This window comes from Manis javanica, chromosome 11 (genome assembly GCF_040802235.1).
Source record: "Manis javanica isolate MJ-LG chromosome 11, MJ_LKY, whole genome shotgun sequence".
NCBI classification, from domain to species: domain Eukaryota; kingdom Metazoa; phylum Chordata; class Mammalia; order Pholidota; family Manidae; genus Manis; species Manis javanica.
This window is the reverse complement of record NC_133166.1, coordinates 97,963,207-97,985,434: the sequence shown is the minus strand read 5'-3', so window position 1 is coordinate 97,985,434 and position 22,228 is coordinate 97,963,207. Positions and strand designations below refer to the sequence as shown.

The following is a 22,228-nucleotide window of genomic DNA, read 5'->3' as shown; positions in this document are numbered from 1 at the left end:
GCAGCTTTGTTATAACTCTCTGCCTATGGGTCCAAACCCAACTCCTAACAGTGCACTACCTGGGGTGGCTCATAACGGATGTCCTGGGCCCGAGTACATACGGGGATGGCGCCGGTCACCAGGCTAGGTTTCTTGGAAGACATATGGGGAGTTATCACTGCGGGTGTCGGGGAAAGATGCCCTACACCAATGGATCGATTCAAAGTCAAATGCAAATTCAAGGGAGAGCTCACTAGTCAGCAGTTACTCTTCGTACCCAGACAAATATCCCTATAGCTACTACCTTAGAAAGTCCTCTTTATCAAGAACACTGATGAGTATTGATGTAGAGATAAACGTCGCTTCCTGCGCCTATAAGGTGGCTGTACTCTTCATGTGTTCTGTTCCTTATACACAGCCAAATCTCACATCTCTGTGGATGAGGAAGACAAAGGACAGAATAACCCTGGCTGCAGAGTTCAGTGGACACCAGGAATCCAGAACACTGATTTGAGCAGACACTGTCAGCCTCCATCCCCCAGCCAGTCCCTATCCCAACCTCCCTCTGACTACCTGCCACCACATGCTGAGGGAATATAAATCATCCTTGGGTTAACCTGAGCAAAATATAATCAAGAGGACAAGCTAGCTTGGGGCCAGCAGAGCGAGAGGAGGGCTATGTATCACACACACCAAAGTCAAGCAGGAACAAGGTCTGCGCTTTAAAAAAAAAACACCATCTGGAAACTTAGTCTGAATCTCAATTCTAACTTAATCTCCACCTGCCTTAGTTTACTGAAAAATCATATGTGAAAGATAGAATACATCTATAATGTCCAGCAGTTCCCGGCAGTTTAACGGGCCTGGAAACTGCATAAATTGTCATCAGGACTGCAGTATTGTCCAATGGGTCAGAGCCGAGATTTTAGTGTCAGAGGGACTCCAGGATGTTGGCCCCATGAACCTTATCAGCTGTGACACTTTCAGAAATTTCCCTAACCTCTCTGAGCTCTTTGTCTCATCTATAAAATGGGGACAAGAAAATCACTTCATAGGGTTACTGTAAGAATTAAATGAGAATCTGTGTGTAAAATGCCTGGCACGGAATAGATGACTATAAATGATGGCTATTAGTATGATGGCTTGTCTCTCAGAGAGAAAGACAAGCCCCCAATAAAGAGTTTTCTATAACTACCCTGGCAATCAGAAGAATCTCTCAAAAGCCATTGCTGCTCCGAATGCCAAGCACCAACCTGTCCCCCATGTCCCTGCTCTTCCTCTCACGGTCCCTATGACAGCGCATAGCATGCCGGTTTCCCTGTAATCCAAATGAGAAATCTTGCCGTCCTCACTGACCCTTCCTTTCCCCCACAGCACATCTCTCATAGGTTCTATTGATGCTACTTCTTAAATATGTCAACTCCATTTGCTACTCTCCATCTGCCCACCACAAACGTTGGTTCAGGGCACCATCAACTTGCCCCTAGACAGCAGGTGTCCGACCTCATTTCCCTGCCCCAGACTTCCCCTTCAATCCATTCTCCAAGCTGCGACTACAGTCATCTCTCTAAAGTACAAATCTGGTCATTCCACTATCCTGCTTTGAACCCTTCACGGCTCCTCCAGAAAAATTCCAAGTCCCTTAACATGGCTTCCAGAGCCTGCCAGGACCTGCCCAGGCTCAGCAACCTCCATCCTCGTTTCACACCATGATCCTCTGTGTTCTGTGTGCCCCAGCCGCCGTGAAGCACTTGCAGTTCTACAGATGAATCACTGTCTGTCTCCCTCTGCAGGGATTTGATGCATGCTTTCTCCCTGCTTAGAATACTCCTCTGGCCCTCTCCTCTCCAAGCAAACTCATTCTCAGTCTTTAGGTTTCAGCTTAGGTCTCATCTCTCCCTGGAAGCCATCCCCAACACCTGAATACTGGGTTAGATGCCCCTTCTACTGATTGCAAATGTCTGCTTATTTGTTCATCTCCCCCAATAGACCGGGAGCCCCTTAAGGACAAAACCCATTTTTGTTATTGAAATACCCTGTGTGGCAGATGGAGACTGGCTGAAAACAGGCATGCAAATTTTTTTTGGATAGATGGATAGGTCTATCCCCTGGCCTTGCCCTCTCAATCAACCCCTGGCTGAAGGTGGCTGCAGCATTGGGCCACCCAGTAGCTAAGCCAGTGCCAGGACCTGAAGATGCACCTACCTAGGATGGCCACCACCTCGTCATCCTGGATCACCTCCAGGGAGCCGGAAACCACAAAGCAGAGGCTGTCAACACTCTCTCCTGCATGGTAGATGAGGTCCCCGGGGGCGCAGTGCACCGTCTGGAACTCCATGGCCAGAGCCCGCAGACAGCCGTCGCTGGCCAGCCGGAAAGCCGGGTGCTCCTTGAACACCTTGCGGTTCAGGTGCACACAGATGTCGGCTCTCATGTCCTTGGGGCAGATCTGCAGGACCTGGCCGGGGCGGGAAGAAGCAGAGTCAGGGTCTTCGCTGTGGCCTCCGGCCCCTGCCTCTCGGCACCCAAGGGCAGAAGCAACCCCCGTGAGGCTAGACTGCCCTCGTCACAGTACTGGTGGACAAGACAACCACGGCATCTGCCTCTTGGAGCTTACACTCTAGCAGGAGAGACACCAGTGAACACGGAATTCTGTGCGGAATGCTCAGAAGAGGCGCCTGAGAGGCGGGTCTGGGAATACATGGGACTCCAGGTGGTCGTGGAAGGCCTCTGGGAGGAGGTGACATTTAAACTTCTGTCACTGAAAGAACATTCCAGCAGTAAAGCAAAGGCTGTGAAGGAAGCTGACCAATAATAGCCAATGTGAATGAGGGGAAAGGGGCGGGAGACGAGGTTTCGGGAGAATATCAAATAGAGTGTGTGGAGAGACTCTTAGCTTGTGAAAAGCCTTTGATTTTATTCTGAGTGTGATGGGGACACATTGGAGGATTCCGAGCACAGGAGAGATGGGACCTGACCTATGTTTTAAGAGAGTTATTGCAGCTACAGGGTGGAGTTAGAGTGTCCCGACTGTAGGACAGCAAGAGCCCAGCCAAGGAATTGAGTTAGGTCACTCCTGCGAGTGTCCAGGTGAGAGGTGAGGGGACCTTGCACTGTGATGCTGGGAGGGGAGCCAGTGACAAGTGGTCAAATTCGGGATATATTTGAAGAGCTAACATGATCTGCTGATGGACTGAATATGGGTGTGATATAAGGAGAGATATAAAGTAATATTTTATTCGTTCATTCATTTCATACTTATTCATCAAGCACCTTAGCGTATGCCAGGAGGTAGTCTAGGATCTGAGGATGCAGCAGTAAACAAAATACACGAAATCCCTGCCCTCATGTAACTTCCCACCTAGTTCAAGGAGACAAATAATAGGCAAAACAGTAAAACTTATTGGTAAGTGCCAAAGAGACCAATAAAGAAGGAAGGGAGAGGGAAAGTCAGAGAGGGTTGTGATTTTGCAGTTTCAAGTTTTACGTGCATTAGGTAATTCAATCCTCACATAAATCCTATGAAATAAGTGCTATTAGTGTCCTGTTCTACAGATGAGGAAACTGAGGCACAGGGAAGATACCCAAAGTCACAGAGCCAGAATTTGACAGTGCTGGGCTCCCACACTAGGTAGTCTGACCCCAGATCTAGTTTAGATACTAACCTATCCATACCAGGTGGCTGCCCAGAACAAATGGCAAATGCTGGTAATTTGACTCTGAGCATCTAGGAACTCAAAGCAAAACGGGAACCGTAAGAGGCTGCGCAGCTCTCATCCTTTGAAGAAATAAACATCTCTCAGCTTTTCTAGGGGGAGAAATATTTCTCTGCAGTACATTTTTACAAGAAACTATTATGGGGCCCCTTGCATAGCAAGCATTAAGCAACACACTAGGACACCTTCAAGAGGACTTTTCTAGAGAAATTAGGAGTGTTCCCTAAATAATCCTTTCTCCCATCCTAGCCTCGGGGTGTAAAATCAAATGTGCTCATAAAGACATTTCCTTGGGACACTGGTTATTTCCCCACCCCTGGCTCTCTTTCTTAGCACAGGCCATTTGCCTCTATGTCTGGAGCTCACCTTGGGTTCAGAAGTCCCTCAGCTTCCTCCAAAACTCAGATCAAATCTCACCTTGGCCCTTGTACCTCTGCTCACATCCCACCCCTCTCAGGTGCCCCCTGGGCTCTGTACGAAGGTGTGGCCATGAACGAGGAGTTGAAATCCCGGCTCCTTCCCGCCAAGTCATTTAACTGCTCTGCACTTCGGTTTCGCCTGTGAAAAGGCACTCTACTAACACTGCGTTATGAGAAATAAATGAAATTACATCTGCCAGTACACTTCCATGGGACATATAGGCCCCAGCTAGGGACTCGGTAAAAGCTGGTCCCCTCTCTGTGCCCTTCATTCTTGCCCTGCAGGTGCAGGCTGCTGGGGAAGCGAGCTCTCTGGGCAAGGGGGTGGCGGACCAACAGAGGCAGAGGGAACTTCAGACAGCCGATGCTTCAGCAGAGCCCTCGCTACTTAGCATTTCCCTCCTTTGGGCTCCGTGACAACAAGACTCCTGTAGAAATGCACATTTAATTAGGATCTACTTCTCCCCAAGCAGAACACCAGGGAGGGGGCATGTCGCGTCAAAAGCGTGCCCAGCGGTTCGAAACGAAGATTTATTTCCCAGGTGAGTTCACCTTTAAATATTAGGTTTCCCCTGGGCGAGGTTTTGATGGCAGAGGCTGCTAGTGGCTGAAGCTGTGCCATGTTTTATTCACGGACACTGTTCCTGGAGCCAGAGAGCAGGGGCAGCCTGTGGAGAATGCAGGGACCCTCAGGGTATGGCCGCCTTGCTGCTGGCTCCACACTGGGTGGGGTGGGAGCCCCAGACTCCTGTCTCTGAGGGAGGATTTTGGCCTGAGATCCCCTCCTGGGCCACTTTCCTTTCTTCTGCTTGGTTCTGAGGAGAGATCACCCCTGCTGGTCCTGAGGGCCTCTCAGGCCACAGGCAGAAGTGACCATGGAGGCTGGTGGGGCCTCCCCAGGCTGGGCGGCCAGAGCATGCCACAGAGAACAGGCTCTGGGATCAGGCAGATCTGGGCTCAGTTCCTGGCTTTAACACTTGTCAGCCATGGGAACTTGAAGGACACCTGGCTTCTTTCCCCAGGTCTTCATTTTGGAGCCTGAGTATAGAATTCTCCTGAGGATTCCCAAGCGGCTGTGTGGGAAGTCTCAGCGCCATTCCTGGTACACGCAAGTGCTCAGGGCATGTGGCTCTCACTCCTGGTGTTACGGCAGCAGAGCAGCCGGTCTGCCTGAGCGAGGCTTGGAAATCGAGAAGGTCATGGCTGAAAGGGCCTTATAGGTCAGCCTCAGTATTAAAAGTCATCTAGTTTCCATGTGTCACAGACATGGAAACTGCGGCTCAGGGGGACAAGAAACACGCTCAGAGCCACCAGCTAATTCCTGGTAAAACTGGAGGAGCTCAGTGCTAACCAATCCCCTGCCTCCTCCACACCCCACCCGCCCCCGCTTTCTTGGTCCTCACTGACCATTCCGACCCAGTGAGAGGGGAGGGGAACCAGGGAGAGGCAGGAACCCTGGACTGGCTCGCTCCCCAATGGCTGCCGGCTACATGCTCCTGCCAGGACAAGCAGCCACCTCAGGCCAGGCTGGGAGTGAGTTGCCACAGCACATTCCCTCTTCCGTGCAGTTGAAGACCTGGGGCAAATCCCAAAGCCCTCCAGGGAAGTGAGGAAGCAGTCAGGCAAATGCTGATGGTGCTGTGGCTGTGTCACTGCAGCCAGCCCTGCAGAAAGGGCGGGAAGCGCTGCTCTCCAGTCAACCAGGTTTACAAAGGCATCCTGGCCCCTGTGGAAAGGAGCCCCAGGGCTGAAAGATCAAAGTTCCTTTCTGCTCCACCACCTGCCAGGCACCCACAGAGGCTACTGGCCTTGAGAGAGCCGGGCACAAATAACAGGTGCAGGCCAGGCAGGGTGTTGGCAAAATCACAGACTAAGCCCCACCCTACTGATGCCCTGCCTGTCTGAGAAACGAGGGCAGCTCCACCTGGGCTTGTCCTCCTTCCCCCTAGTACATGTTTTAAACTTAAAAAAAAAAAAAAGATACTAGGAAAAGCACAAGCTTTGAAGTCAGACAAAACTAGGTTCAAATGCTGGCTCTGCCATTCTTAACTCTGTGACCAGGGGCAGTTAATAAAATTAATTAGGCCTCTGGGTCCTCATCTCTTCAACAGAAATAATAGTGGCTCCCTCCCAGAGTTGTTGAGAAGCCTAAATGAAGCCTAAATGCAGGGCCAGGCTCACGGAGAAATGTTACAAATAGTTTTTTCTTAATGTGCATTCAAGGAATGGCAGCTAGTGCTATGATGGTGTTGTTACTATGTTATTGTTGCTACTGAGGCAGATATTCAATAAAACCAAAGTATTGCTCCTTTTAAGTTGGGATCAGTTCAGTTTAGTTCAATTGTTCCTTGTAAACTGTCAACTCTCAACTGACTATTCTAATGGAGGAAGACTAAGAGCATGGACAGCTGGTCCAAAGCCAGTTGAATTTGACTGTGAATAAGGTATTTTTGCACTAGTGTTATTCCTGTTTTCCTCCTTCTAACAATGAAAGGAATCAGCAAACCCTGAGTACTAACAGATTGGTGACTTAAAAAGTGCAGTTGGGAAGGCTGAGCAGAACAAAACTGTCCTAGGATTACAGATTTGCTTACAGAAAATACGCAAGGAGATTAATTCACAAATGAAATAAGGAAGACCACTATATCTTTTCTCTATTCTTCCCAGTACTACCAAATTTTTTTCACTTTACTGAAATAAATGCATCTAGACTAATAATGCACCTCAGAGAACAAGAGCTATTTCCATTTTACAGGTGGGAACTGATACCTAGTGAGGTGCCTAACGGATGTTCTGCTCAAGGTAACTGGTCAAGCCCTTGATCTGTGTTTCCCAGACTTATCTGAAGAAATAGGATCACCTGGGCATTTGTTAAAAATGCAGATTTCCAGCCCCTCTATCATCCCACCCACACCAAAATTCTGATTCCATCGATTTGGGATGGAGGCTGGGAATCTGTTTTTCATGACCACATAGGGTTCTTATCAGGGCCAAGACCTGGAATGAGGAAACAGCCCTGGGCACAAAACTGAAGGGGATGCTAAAAACTCAGTAATCAAGATAAATCACAGTTTAATGCAATATTTCAAATCAAAATTCATGCAAAAAAATCTATGATGAACAAAATCTCAAATGTTTGAATAAAGACAAGATCAACAACAGAGCTGTGTCACCTCAGAGACTGAGGCGAAAGGAGTATCAGCGATACAATCACCGCGCTGCAGGTGGTCCTGATTCTTATCCTCATACAAGTTTGGGAAATTCTCTTAAGAGACTTTCAGTTCTACTCTTCTCCAGGAGACACGTCCTGCCTTGCCAATTTCTTAAATAATGGCTCTTAATTGCAGTCCTTAAACAAGGCTGATTTGGAAGTTGTCAAAGTCTGTGGAGGTGGGACCTGGGAACCCCAACTGCCCAGATGAATTGTCATACACAGGTAGGTTTGAGAACTACGGCCCTCGGAGAGACTCAGTTCTTCCTGGGAGAGCCGACAGACGCAAGTACTTGACCTGAGCTCGCTGCCCTCCTTACCTTCTCTGTGTCGATGCCTCTGGACATGGACCAGGTGGACACGATATAATCCATGACTCGCTCACTCAATCCCTTCGGCACCTGGTAGAGCTTCAGGAAGTCCCTGACACTGTTGAGCATCTCATGGTACCTGTTGGTGTTGGCGTACATCTGCTGGAAAATGGTCGTCACATTCCCAAAGATGGTGGCGTAAAGAAGTGCTAGAGGCAGGAAGAGAAGAAATTACACCTGAGTGGTCCCAGAACCAGGATCCAAGAATGCCCAACTTGCCCAGAGCAGGCCAATGGGGCAGAGCTGCCCTCCACAGGGAAGACTGTCCTGATCTTGTCGGGAGAGCCTCACCCCAGGGGCATCTGGGAGTGGATGCAAAGAAAGATCCTGCTAACACCAGGCCACTAGGTCAAACACGTGGGAGGCAGGGCTAGGGTGGACAGGAGCTGGCTGGAGCTAGAGACAGATTGCAGTGAGGGTGGGGGTGGCTGGACTGCTTCACTTTATACCTCTTGCCACAAAGTCTGAGCCACGCCTGAGGCCACCAGTCAAATGTGTTACTACATGCTCCCTACCAGCCCAAACCGAAACCTCAAAGCAAGTCATCTATCAAGTCTGCTTTGTGGCCGACACTACTCTACCTGCCGGGAACATGATGGTAAAAAAGACGCTCAGTCCTGGCCCTCCCACAGCAAATAATGTAGCAGAAGGCCAACCCTTGAATATGTGATCACAAATAGTTAAATGATAGCAAGTCTGCCGAGAGCAATGCTTTGCAATTAAAAGTCATGGCACATGCACTACACTGTGATGTGGCCCCTGGGAAAGAAAGATTGACTTTGACAGGTGAGAATAAAATCAAGTCACTTCTGAGGTATACAACATGTACGTACTCTATGCTCCTACTTCTCTCTCTACAGTAGTGTCATGAAGGAGGCTTCTTATGTCTTCACAAAACCCCACCTTCAATCTCTAACTCCCATTTGCCCTTGAATGCTGAGCTCAATGCCACCACTTCCAAGCAGCCTCCCTATAAGGGTGACCAACTCCCCAGGCATATTTCTACAGAGCTCAGATTATATATACCACTTTGCAATCACACACTTCTTTCTTTGCATGTGCAATGACAGGAGAGGACCCATCTTTTCTTGGCATTGTATCCTGGGATCTAACACTATGCCAGTACCCAAAAAAATGTGTGTCAAATCAATAAATGTCATACATGGTTTTGCTCTGGCTTTTAAAAAATTTTTAAGTATTATTGATATATAATAAACTACACATGTTTAAAGTGTACAATTTGATTAGTTTTGACTTATGTATACACCTATAAAACCATCACAGTCAAGTTAGTGAACATCTCTATCTCCTCCGAAAGGTCTGTCATGTCCCTTTATAATCCCTCCCTCCTACCTCTCCCTACTTTCCAGCCTTCCATTGCCAAGCAACCACTGATGTTTTCTGACACCATAAGCTTGCCTACTCTGGATATTTTGTATAAATTAAATCATACAATATGTTGCCTTCTGTGGCTAGCTTCTGTCACTTAACACAATGTTTTCAAGGTTCATCCATGTTGTAGCAGGTGTCACGACTTCATTTCTTTTTATTGTTGAATAATATTCCACTGTGTGGATATTCCACATTTCATTCATCCATTCATCAGTTCATGGGCATTTGGGTTGTTTCCACTCTTTAGCTATTGTGAATAAAGCTGCCAAGAACACTTCATCTTGAAGTCTCTACATGAACATGTTTTCAATTCTTTAGGGTATATACCTAAGGAGCGGAATTGCTGGATCATATGTAACAATGCCTTATGTATTGAGGAACTGCCAAATTGTTTTTCAAAGTAGCAGCACCATTCCTACCAGTGATGTATGAGAGTTCCAAATATTTTTGTCTTATCAACACTTGTTATTAGCTTTTTGATCATTGCCATCCTAGTGAGTATGAACTGCTATCTCATATACATTTGATGTGTATTTTCCAGATGGTTATGATGTTTTCATGTGCTTATTAGCCATTCATATATCTTTTTTGGAGAAATATCCACCCAAACCTTTTGCCCATTTTTCAGTTTGGATATTTGTCTTCATTATTGAGTTATAATCATTCTTTACATATTCTGGATACAGGTCCTTTATTAGATATAAAATGTGTAAATGCTTTCTCACAGCCTGTGGGTTGTCTTCTTACCTACTGGATGATATTGCTTGTGGCACAAAAGTTTTTAGTTTTGAGGTAGTCCAATTTATATATTTTCTTCTGTATTCTTTTTTGACTAGTTTCTTCCATTCAGCATAATTACTTTGAGATTCATCCATGTTGCATGTATTGATAGTCTATTCCTCTTTTTTTTAAGAAAAATGACATTTTATTTTGAAATTCATGGAAAACTATAAAGACTATACAGGCTATATATACAAAATAAAGATTTTGTATACCCTTTACCCAGTTTCCCCTCTGGTTACATCTTACATAACTAGAGCACAATATCAAAACCAGAAGACTTCCACTGCTGTAAAGTATATGTATTATTTTGTATCAATTTATGTTTATTTCCTATAACTAGCACCACTTTCAAAATACAGAACTATTACATCACCACAGAAGTCTCCCATTTGCTATGTCTTTATACTCACTGCCCCCTGGCAACCACTAATCTGTTCTCTTTTTTTGCAGTTTTTTGTCATTTCAAGAACATTGTGTAAATGAATCATACTACATGTGACCGTTTGACATTGGTTTTTCCACTTAGCGAAACAGCCTTAAGATGCATCCAAGTCTTGCATGTATCAATAGGTCATTCCTTTTTATCACTGAATACTATCCCACAGTATGGACATGCCTCAAAAATTTCTTTCAAATAATCTTACCCAGGCTTAGCTGATGACTGAGGGCAGGACAAAATAAGAGAGAAAGGAATGGTCCAGAGGTAAGGGAAGGAAATCCCCATCGTGGTGTGTCCAGCAGTTCTGGACATGGCTGCCTCAAAATTGAATATGCAAATCCACCTGAAGAGAGTCATAAATAAGGCTTGGAAGAGTACTGCCAGTTCTAGAAAGGTACCAGGAGTGGTTTCAAGCTGAACAAAAGAAGCCAGATGAAATGTTAAAGTGGTCAAAGTCTGAATTATGCAGACACAGCTCTTCTGACCTCATAAATGACTCAAACTCAAAACAGTCAGACTACTGCCTCCACCCCAGGAATGTCACCGACAATGCTCAGAACCTGCCTCCCAGTGCCTGTGCTGGCTGCCTCTTTCCTAGGGAGTCTGACTCAAACTCAACAACCCTATATGGGGCCTGTGCTGTTTTCTGGTCCCCAAAGGTCATGCATGAAGATTAAAAGTGCCTTTCCCAGGAAGGCTGCCAGAAAATTAATCTTAAGCTTAAAAAAAAATAGTTACATCAAATCCATAGAGCAAGAAGAGCTCTTTTGCTCAAGATCTGAGAACTAGGCCCAGGTCTGAGACACTGGTGTGCTGGTCAGACAGCTAAGGTAGTGTTACCACCTGTCATGAATGCCTTAGGGCTGCTCCTGACCCAGCCTGCTTCTGAGGTACTCTGGAAGGTCAAGTGTCCTCAGGAAGGCCCTATTCAATTATTACTATTAAGAAATATTATTATTATTAAAAATGTTCCTGCCCTCAATGTCCCTCCTCTCATTTTTTTTTTAAAAAGACAAAGTTAATTTTATTAGGAGTGGGTAACTGAATTGCAGAATAACATTAATGCCACGATATTTAATTAAGAGCATAGTCAACATTCTATTAATGTGCAATTAAGAACATATAGTGATACAAACCATGTTTTTAAGGTTGTTTCAATATTTTTCAGCCCTGGTTTATTCATATAAAAGAGATTTTTGTTTCTTTCCATAGCAGAAATACATTTTACAATGTTTGACTACTTCCTTGAATACTCAAAAATGGAAAGAAATAAACTGCATTCTTACAAAACCATTTTAGGGTTAAGTGGGTCTTATTTTAAAAATTCCATATATTGAGGCAAAATATTCATTTTGCTATTTTTATCTGTTGCTTCTGGATCTGCTCTCTTGAACTTTATCACTATTTTTACATCAGCCTCTGCCTGCTTACTCGTGACCCTGTCCTGTCACCTAGACGGGATGGGCAGACACAGCTGTAGTTTAGGACATACAGTTTGTCCTTGGAAGGACAGAGGCACTGGTTGTTGAGTTCTCCTCCTTTGAAAAGTATCTAATCATAAGGTTTATTGCCACAAGTATCTAAGCATGTTGATTTTTTAGTGTGTTTAATGTTTATGATATTCTTACTTGATACCTTCTCTCATTTTTAGGTGAAGTGAGGTTATATGTTTTTTGTGCATACATTTCATTTATTGTAATCTATATATTATGCCCCCAAATACAACCTAGGAGAGAAGCATAAAAGTCCAGCTATCACTTAAACGGATATTTGAGTGTGGCAGGGGGAGGAAGAGGGAGATTGTATTATCAGTGAATTACCGCGGCTGAACCTCACAGTGCAGAGGATGCTGTGGATCAGCTGGGTCCATCCGGGAGGGAAAGAAGGAAAAAGACCTTTCTCAACCCCAAGACTAATGCTGGTTTCTTTCTTTCTTTGAGTGGTTTAGAGTTCTGAGTCCCACAGCAAAAGCTCTGGGTCCTACCAAAAATAAGATACTATTCCTCTGGCCCTCGATAGAAATCGCTGTATGGACTTTGCGGGGTTAGGGTGGCACGAGTTTGTTTCTCTTTTTTAAATTTAGTGTTTATTTTTATATACATTATCTATACACATAGCTTAAAGAGTTAAATGGCCAAGAAATTTTTTTAAAATGTCCCCACACCTTTTTTCTTTTCATCCATTTTCCTGCTCTGCAGTAACTCCCATTTTCAAGGATTTTTGCCTGTTTTGCCATTCACCTCCATTTTTGCAAATTATGCTCAGATTCCTATGTCCTGATATTTCCTGTTTGGGTGTTATTCATTGACCTCTGAGAATTGACCTCTTCCCCTCACATTAGCTAGCCTATCAGTTCCATTTCTATAAAGAAATCTTTCCTGAGGCTTCTGACCATTCCACTGTCAGCTGTGTGGATGGCTCAGCCCCAACATGACGGCAAGTCCCTTAACTTACTCGGGTTAGAGCCCTTCATTCTGCATCTCACGTCCTCTGCCCTCTTGTTTACTTCTTTTTGTTGGTAGAAGATATCCTCTAATGATTTGCTGAGAAAGGGTATATGGGAGCAAAATTTTAGAGACCTAATGCTTACTTTTATACTCAATTAATATAGCTTGGCTGGGTGTAGAATACCAGCTTAGAAATCATTTCTCTCAGAATTGTGGAAGTATTTCTCCATTGTCCGCTCTTGCTGTTGAGAATTAAAAGCATTCAAACCCTTCATCCTTCATACTGAAGCTATTTTTTTCTCTTGAGAAACTCTTTTCTCCACTGTTTTCTGAAAACTCATAATGTACCTTTTGCTGTGGTTCAGTTTTCATTCGTTGTGCTAGGCTTTCAATAAATCCTTTCAATCTGGAAATTTATGACCCTCATTTCAAGGAAATTTTCTTGGGTTATTTCTTTTCTTTTTCTTCCTCCTCCTCCTTCTCTTCCCCCCCTTTTTTTTTCCTTTTTTTTTTTTAACTTACCTCCAGCAGATCAGAAAGGAAAGAAAAGGACAGAGAGGTGAGGGGAGAAAGAGTGAACACCCAGGGTGGTGACAGCAGCGTGGGACAGGGTGCGGGAAGGGCCAGCATAATGAAATGAAGGACACTTCATTTCAAGTCAGCTTTCTTTTATCACTTGGAATAAAATTCTTCATAATTTCTCAAAAGACAGGGGAGAAGGGAAATTGAGAGAGTATTCTATTCTGTAAGCCCAAGATGAAGGGAAACCCTAGTTAGAAGCACCAAATTAAGGACCACATAAAAGAAGGTAGGTAGCTCAACCCCTAGGATCTTTGGTGGAACAGAAGAGACATTCAAGGAATGAGCTTTGGAAATAAGAAGTGTGTTTAGCAGGTGCCAAGCCCCTGGCTCTTCTGTGTTTATGGTTAACCTGCCCTCCAACACCCTGGTCCTTGGCACCCAAGTCTCTGGAGCCATCAAACATGCTCCTCTCCCCTCTCTTACCCTGTCTCTTTGGGACATGTACTCCATGTTGAGGGGCACCTAATCTGCCTGCTACCAAAGGGAAGTGAAGAAATGAAGGGCACATCCCTGTGTTCACACTGTACCTCTGGCTTTCTGGATGAATAGTTTCTGCAGAGCTGTTAGAATTTCACCAGCAAACCCTTAATAACTGGTGGGGTAAGCAGACCTGTGGGCTTCTCTAGGAAACTGGTCACTAAAATTATTTGTTGGAAAGTGCACCCCAACTTCTAATAAACAATTTTGTGTTCTGCAGGTGCATCAAAGCTTAGAGATAAAAAAAGGACTGATACAAGTCTTTTTCCTCTTTATAAGAATTAAAAAATCATTGCCCTCTGTTGGTAGTTTATGAGTCTATCCAAACTTGCTGTGTTCTATGCAGAATTGCAGACACGTTATAAAACAGAATTTAAAGAAGACTCTACCCTCAAGCCTATGCTTGTTTCTGTACTCTTAATTCCCAGCAAATGGTTATAAGGCTTTTGCTGCCTTTATCTCCTGGAAACCCCACTTGGCAATGATGGGATATGGTGGTCACAGAAGATGGATTAATGTGGATATAGCCACACTGACTCTCTGACACCTTTTTCTTTCCCTTTTATGCCAAATACACAAAAAGAAAAGACTAAAAAAATAAAAAAGTATGAGCCGAATGAATACATAGCAGGAAAAACTACTGATGAAAGAGACACATCAGGGAAAAACAAAAAAACTGAAAAGAGAATTCTTAAAAATGGCGGTAGGCTTTCAAAGTCATATTGGTAAAAGATTCTCTTGGTCCACATCTTTTATTCCAGTGTTTAGATATAACTGATATAAAACACTGTATTAGTTTAAGGTATATAATTGAAATATGACATTGTATTAGTTTAAGACATAAATATAATTAACATGTAACATTGTATTAGATTAAGGCATATAACACAATGATTTGACATGCACATATATGGAGAAATGATAAATTAATGAAATAATATTTTTAGTTAACATCCACCACCTCACCTAGTTATTGGGCTTTTCTTTGATGGTCTCTTTCCCTTCATTTTCCATTCTTTTTACCCAGATCTATTATTCAGGTGTTGGACTCCTGGATTCATATTATTTTCTTACTTTTCTCTCCTCTTTTCTATCACTTTACAGGAGATTTTCTCAGCTTTTATCTTCTATTCCTTGTATGTATTTCCATTTGTTATCATACTTTTAATTTCCATGAATTTTTGCTCTCACAATGTTCCTTTTTAACTGCATTCTGTTTTGCTTCATTGATGTAATATCTTCTCTTACCTTCCGAGGATATCAAAGATAAATATATTTTTAAGTTTTCTTCTTTCTGCTTGGTCTGCTTCCTCATTTATTTGTGTCTGTCTCTGCCTTTTCTATCAGAAACATATGGTAATCCTTAGAGACCTGCTCATATTTAAGAGTGGGGGTTTAGAAATCTGATTAAAAGCTTTGTGTATATAAGTCAGGATTGCCAACAATGACAATTCACCATAGCACTGACCTGGCTGAAGTTAGTACTGAAGAGTCTGTGATGTCACCAACTCTAAGATTGCCTTTTTGAATTTCTTAAGACTTCCCAGAGAAGTTCCTGTCTGGGGAATGTGGCCGCACTCAAGAATCAAGTAAGGAGGTTGCAGGTCTCAACATTCAGTGAGTACACTTTCCCTTAAGCCCTGTTTTCATAGGGTACATTGCCTTCCACTGTCCCTGGTGTCCCCAAGTCCAGAGACTTTCAGGAATAAACAAGGTTTCTGTGAGTGGAAGAGGGACTGGGACCAGCTTCATAGAAGGAGGAAGATATCTGGGAATCTAAATGCTTCCTAAACAAATTTTCAACTAGCCCCTCTTTTCTTAACTCTCCTTTACCCTCACTTCTGATGGAACTTATTGCCACTAATGCTTGAGTCTTTGGGGGAGTTCTGCTGTGAATCATATTTATTTTATACATTCCCCCTCTGCCACCTTAGGACTCAGCTCTCTTGGGTCTGCCAAACCAGTCACTGCTTTCAAATTTTTGTTACCCTCTTCTCATTCTGGATTTATGTCCTAAAAGAACCTTGTTCTTTGCAGTTGCTTTACTGGGCTTACAGGAGCGATCGGACATAAGGGTGTGGGTTCAGTCAGCCATGTTTAAAACATTCGTGTTAACAGTTTACAAAGGCAATTAGGAATTGCTGGCTTTGGCCCAAGGTGACCCCTACAGAATTGAAAAACGGTTTCCAGATCTCCAAAGCCAAGAGCTCAGAGCAATGTAGTAATGACAAATAGCAACACTGGCTCAAGGTAGGTATCATCACAATTTAGCAGGTACGGAAATTAAAGTCCAAGATCAGATAATTACCATGCAGTGAGGCCAGAACTCAAGGCCTCTCTGACTCCAGTGCCACACTACACTAAATCACCCACTCTCAAGCTTCAGCATGTATCAGAATCTCTTGGAGGCACTTAACATAGTTTTGGGGCCTCAACCCCAGAGCTTCTGATTCAGTAGGTCTTGAATGGTCCCCAGAGAATTAACATTTCTAAGAAGTTCCCAGGTGATACCGTTATTAGGAACTTTGAGAAGCATAGAACTATGATTCTCAATGTTCTACTGAAATTCAGGCTTTATTTCAAAATATGTTGTCAAACTCTATGGACAGAAATGTTGATTTTGGTTTGCTGTTCATGATCAAGCCTGGCTGAATTATTCACCAGTTTCTTTTTTTAAAGTAGGTTTAGACAGACCAAAAGGGAAGTTACTTATCTATAAAAAGCCCATTTTCTGAATACAGACCACAACATTCTCTCTCTCTCCTCCCTCCCTTTGTCCCGACTCCCCTTCCTTCAGCTCTGTTCCTGCCCTGGCTACCCAGCCACCCCCAGGTCTCATAGGTACCAACACGAAAAACTGAGGACGTAGAAGTCCTTTCCAAACCCTGCTTTTAAACCACATAGTACCTGAAATTCAGTACCTATCACGATTACACCTTACTGCTAGTTAGTTTAATGAGACTTAATTTCGTTTTTTTAAAGAAAAAAATGAAGACTCTTGTTATGTGAATTTCCCTTAAAAATAAAATCACCAGTCTTATGATCCTTAATTCCCCACTAGCCGGCCATCTGACCAGGGTGAGCTGCTCATTTAGTCATGTGGCTGCACTGCTGAGATTGGGAGGAAGGTCATTAACACGCACCACATTGGCATTGAGAGCTGAAAGCGGTCCAGAGACACCACCTCCCTTCTAAGACACTAGTGAGTAGGGTCTACAAAGGCAGAGAAGTAACTTAGAAGTCGAACCTTCTGTTTTCAATGTTAAGTGCAGCTCAGCAAATCCTGGCCGGTGAACCCAGTGACTTCTGTACCTACAATATTATCTATAAGGGAAGAAAGACAGGTCTTCAGCATTATCTCATCCTAGGTTCAAACTCCAGCTCAACCACTTAGAGCTGTGTGGCCAGAGGCAAATTACCTTATTTTTTTTCCCCTCCATTTCTGTCACCCTGACAAAATTAAAAACACCTGCTCCCTTCCCCAGGCTGTGGACAAAAGGAGATACTGTGTGAAAGTACCCGGAGGACTGAGCTGAAACACAGACCCTCAATGCTATCTCCTCTTTCATTTAATTTTTCTGGAGTCAACTGTCGAGAACACACACCTCAGACAGCATTTCATCAAGACGGTAAATTAGAACACTAGCCTGAATGGGGACTATTGTCTTTTAATTACATAGATGGACTCATCTATTGCCTTTTAATGGTATATTATTATTTACCATTACAGGGAAATATTTGCAAATCATCTATTTAGGGGTATATCATCTATTTATCATTACAGGAAAATACTGGAGTCCAGAAGAGATGTTTAAAACCAGGCTCATCATGCAAAAAACAGGCCTTCAAAGGAACCTTCAAAAGCCATGCCTGCTAAGAAGTTAAGACACATCAGCTGAAATACTAACTAGTGATTCTGAATGAAGCTCTTCACGGATTCGGAAGGACCTGAGAACCTGTGTAGACATGGGCAAGGGGCTAGGGAATAACGCCTGGGAACTAGACATAGCCTTATTCCATTTCATCTGGCCTGCACGACAGAAACACATGTAACTCTGTCAATGTAGCGGTTTTGGTCTTTGCCACTGTTACTGCTTTTGCTTATTCTAATGTGATAATGATGGAGTGGGTGTGAAGCTGATGTTTATATTGGCATGGTAACTGGCAACTAACTTTTAAAATCTTATTTCCTGTGACTTGGAATCCATAGTGATGAGTTGAAAAAGAAGGTAATTAACAATGGGAAGAGAAAGAAGTAATTACTCCATGCGCTGCTAGCAGGTCAGCTGGCACAGAATACAGAGTGGGTGCTCTAATTGGAAGCCTGATTCCGCTACTGACCTCAGGATAATCATCCACCCTCTCTAAATCATTCCTTGTATGTAAAATGGAGGTAATAATTACCTTGTAATTTATTTTTAATAAGTGGGATAATGTATATAAAATGCTTATCACAGTACCTGGTACATAACAAATGCTCAATAAATAACAATAGCAGGATGGTTAAGGATCATCTCTTAGTTAAACATCTAAGAGTTATTTCCTGGAAACATTCCCTCACTAAATCATCAGATGTCTTAATTCAACAAATATTAACTGAATACTCAGGTGTGTCATGTGCTGGGCTAGGAAGCAAATGGTGTAGTGAAAGTAATGGGCATTGAAGTGAAGGAACCCTGGGTTTGAATTACTGCCCTGCCACTTAGTCAAGTCACAAGAGCCTCAGTTTCCTCCTTTATGAAAGGGGGAGCATCATCTCCACCTCTAGGATTTTTGTGAAGATCCAATGACTTAACATGACAAATGGCAACTATTGTGCCAGCATGGGATGGATCTGAAATCTGTGTCGTTTCCTTAACCACCCAGTGTTAACATCCCTCCATCAATTGCCTCTGGACTCCTGTCCAGCTCTTGGCTTTGAATAGACCTGAATCCTACTGTGATATGTAGGCTTGTGCTTTTCCTTAAATAGAGGACTTCCTGGAATGCAGGAATTGTGGTGGAGGCATTTTAGGGTCATTATCCTCTGCATTCAGCTGGTGCTCAGTAAGTGCTGTTGACTGACTACTGAGGAGACGGTCCCAAGAAGGGGGTGTGCACAGGTTCAGGTTATATAAGGGTTCTGAACCCAAATACAAAGTGGGGTTTTTCCACATTCCACCACCTTTTCTCCCACACCAAGAGGGTGAACTACAATTCAACTTGATTCTGACACCATCCATGCAGAGATGGAATCAGATTCCACAGGCTCAGGGCTCAGTCCCACAAGACCACCCTTCACTTCAGACGCCAAACTCAACTGCAGGCTGTCATTTGTGCTTCTGACCAATTGGCTGTAAATCACGGGATCCTAAAACCCCCTCACAGGATTTGATTCATTTGCTACAGTGGTAAACTAGATTACTGGTTCATTACAAAGGATACCAAGGATAGGAATCGCAGCCAGGTGAAGAGATACACAGAGCAAGTCCCCAAACAAAGGAGCTTCTGTCCTCACAGAGTCTGGGGCCTGGCACAGCACACGGAACCATCTGGCTCACCATCCTGAAAGTTCTCCAAGCCCCATAACAGCCAGATGGAAGAGATGCGTAGGGCAAGTACGGGGAAAGGGTGGCGGGCCTGCACACTCTGTCCAAGAGCACCGCTCCCCCAGATCTCCAAGGGTTCACCAACCTGGAAGTTCTCCAAACCCTCCCCTTTGGGTCCTCACAGAGGTTTCATTACATAGGCATAACGGAGTAAATCATTGCCATTAGTGACTGAGTTCTGTCTCCAGCCCCTCTCTCCTCCCAGGAGGTCTGGGGGCTGGGGGCTAGAGTGGGGTGGGGTGGGGTGGTACTGAAAGTTCCATTCCTCTAATCACAAGGTTATCAAAGTCGCCACATTAACATAACAAGAGCCACCTTTTTTTGCGCTCATCACGGGAAATTTCCAGGGTTTTCAGGAGTTCTGCCAGAAAGGAGATGAAGACCACATAGATATTTCTTATTATAAATCACAATATCATACAAGGGCTTCTCAAAGTGTGGTCTCAAACCAGTAGCACCACATTACTTGGGCAATGGATAGAAGGGCAAATTCTCCCGCCCACCCCAGATCTGCTAGATCAGAATCTCTGAGCATGAGCTGCAGGAATTTGAATTTGTTTCAAATTTTACGGATGATGTTGAGGTACTTTAAGGTTTGCAAAGCACTGCTTTACACCATATGGATCCTCAGTATTTCCCCAATAAGTTTTAAGTATAATGCCCCACCTCCATGGGACAAGGATGGTCAAGATGGGGAAAAACAGACGCTGGGCCTGAGGAAGTGCAAGGAGGCTGTGAAGGCAGCTAACCTCTTCCCAGCAGACAGAATGAGGATGCAACAGCAACCCCACAGGCGGGCAACACCCTGACGGCTGGGACCCTCCCTCTGCGTTACCTGCCAGCACCGTGCTGTCATTCCTCCTCAGCTATTGCCCTGGGCACAGAAAGTGCCCTCCAAATCAGAGACTAAAAAACACTCATACATTCCCTATTTTATAACAAGAAAAGCCTGAAAAATTCTCATTTAAAACCTGCTAAGAATAGCACAAATTCCTATACCACATTGAAACGCTGCCTCAAACGCAGCCGTGTTGGTGAATGTCACTTAACAAGCAAAATTCTTACAGGGGAGACAGAAGGTTATTTTCAGCTATTTCTCATCTGTCGAATAAAACAGTAGCTCCCCCTCCATGGTAAGCCATTAACAATGCAGTCTGTGCCACCTCGTTTCAACTAGTGTTTTAATAGCGCCACAGATAAAAGCATAGCAATTTCCACAGGCAATTACTTCTACAAATGAATCAAAAGGTCAGACGCAGGTTGGAAAGGTCTCCAAATAATTTGCTACTTTTACTTATTTTGTGCTTGCCGAGTTCTTGATTACACAGAGACAACCACTCAGTAACTGGCTAAAGGTAGCCTGGCTTGCACGTTTGCAAGGTCTTGCTTCACTTTATAATGAGAGCTCTAAGTTTATATTTCTCTTATATGATTTATTGAAGAGAATCTAATTACCAAAGCCCTTTAAAATAACATGTAGTTTTTAAAGCCACTTAAACAAGCGTGTGAACCTTAACTGGGCTCATTTTCCAATAGCAGTTACGTCTACCCCTAAAATTCAGAGCTCTCACAAAGGTCAAATTTTATTTGTCTTCTACATCTCAAAAAGAAAAACTTTCAGAAAGCACTGCCATCACCATGGTGAACTAAACGGGGCCAGCAGAACGACTGCATGCAGCACCTTTTAAAGAAATATCTCTTCCAATAATAATAATAGAAAGAAAGTAAAATCACTTTCTCCACTGTTAACAACTCTGATTCAGCACCTCCAGCACCTGATGATTCTCCTCATGGAACAACCACCGTCTCATAGTTTTTCCAAGACAGAATTGGAGTTATTTAGCTGCTAAGTGATCTCTCCACACTGCCTCCAAAGTAATATTTACCCAGAATGATAGGTCCCCCAGCTCCCTTCTATACAGGCCGCCAAGTAGAGAGAGTTGTAAATGTATCCTCAACAAGGCTACCCTTCTTTCATGAGTCAGTGGTCCTAATCCTGACTCTGTTGTCTAATAGCTGCAAAGCAAGTAACCTCACCCCTTTGGGCACAAGAGCCCCAAATATTTGTTGAATGAATGGATAAGTGAATAATTAATTATACCAGTAATACTAATAAAAAAAATGGCACTAACATAGCTTTTGTGATGTGCAAGGCATTCTAACCACTCTGATACATGATTTATCTTAATGGTAGATACTGTTATTATCTTCATTCTACTGATGAATTATCTGAGTCAATAACGTTTAAGTGACTTCCCCAAAGTCGCACAAGTGGTAAATGGCAGATGGAGGATTCACACTCAGGCAGGTTGGCTTCAGAATCCACTCTGCTAGTGCACCAGACACTTCTCTAAACACGCATCTACTTGTGTGCCAGATATTGTTCTGATGCTTCACACATATGGGCTCATTTAAACCTCTCAGTAGTCCTATTAGGGACTATCATTAGCCTTATTTGCAGATGGACCACAGAGAGGTTAAGAAACTTGTCCAGAGCCACACAGCTAGTAGTATGGAAGTGGATTCAAACTCAGACAGTCCAGATATAGAAAGTCCATGCCCCGAACCTTTACACCAGGGTTTCTCAGCCTCAGCACAGATAAATGGGGCCAGCTAGTTCTTTGCTGTGGGTAGCTGTCTTTTCTTTATGTTAAGATTTTCATTTATGAAGATGCTTTGTGGTACAGAAAGTAAAAGCGTTGTTACAACCTTGGTGTAACTGGTAGCCACAAATGGTTGGCTCACCAGTCACAGCTACTCAGGTTACAACAAGAGTCATACCTGAACCTAACAACACTCACGGCTTTGTCGGGGTGAAGTCCCC

General features: G+C 43.8%; 1 protein-coding gene across 4 annotated transcripts in view; it reads right to left on the bottom strand.

Annotated features, from left to right (window-relative positions):
• KCNH1 (potassium voltage-gated channel subfamily H member 1) overlaps positions 1-22,228 on the bottom strand; it is a 351,125-nt gene that overhangs the window by 107,413 nt on the left and 221,484 nt on the right. For all 4 annotated transcript variants that reach the window (XM_037015391.2, XM_073216975.1, XM_037015392.2 and 1 more), the window contains exons 8-9: positions 7,646-7,845; positions 2,185-2,437 (exon numbers count right to left, since the gene is read on the bottom strand). In XM_037015391.2, coding sequence (XP_036871286.1) covers positions 2,185-2,437; positions 7,646-7,845 — 453 coding nt within the window. The remainder of the gene's footprint in view (positions 1-2,184; positions 2,438-7,645; positions 7,846-22,228) is intronic.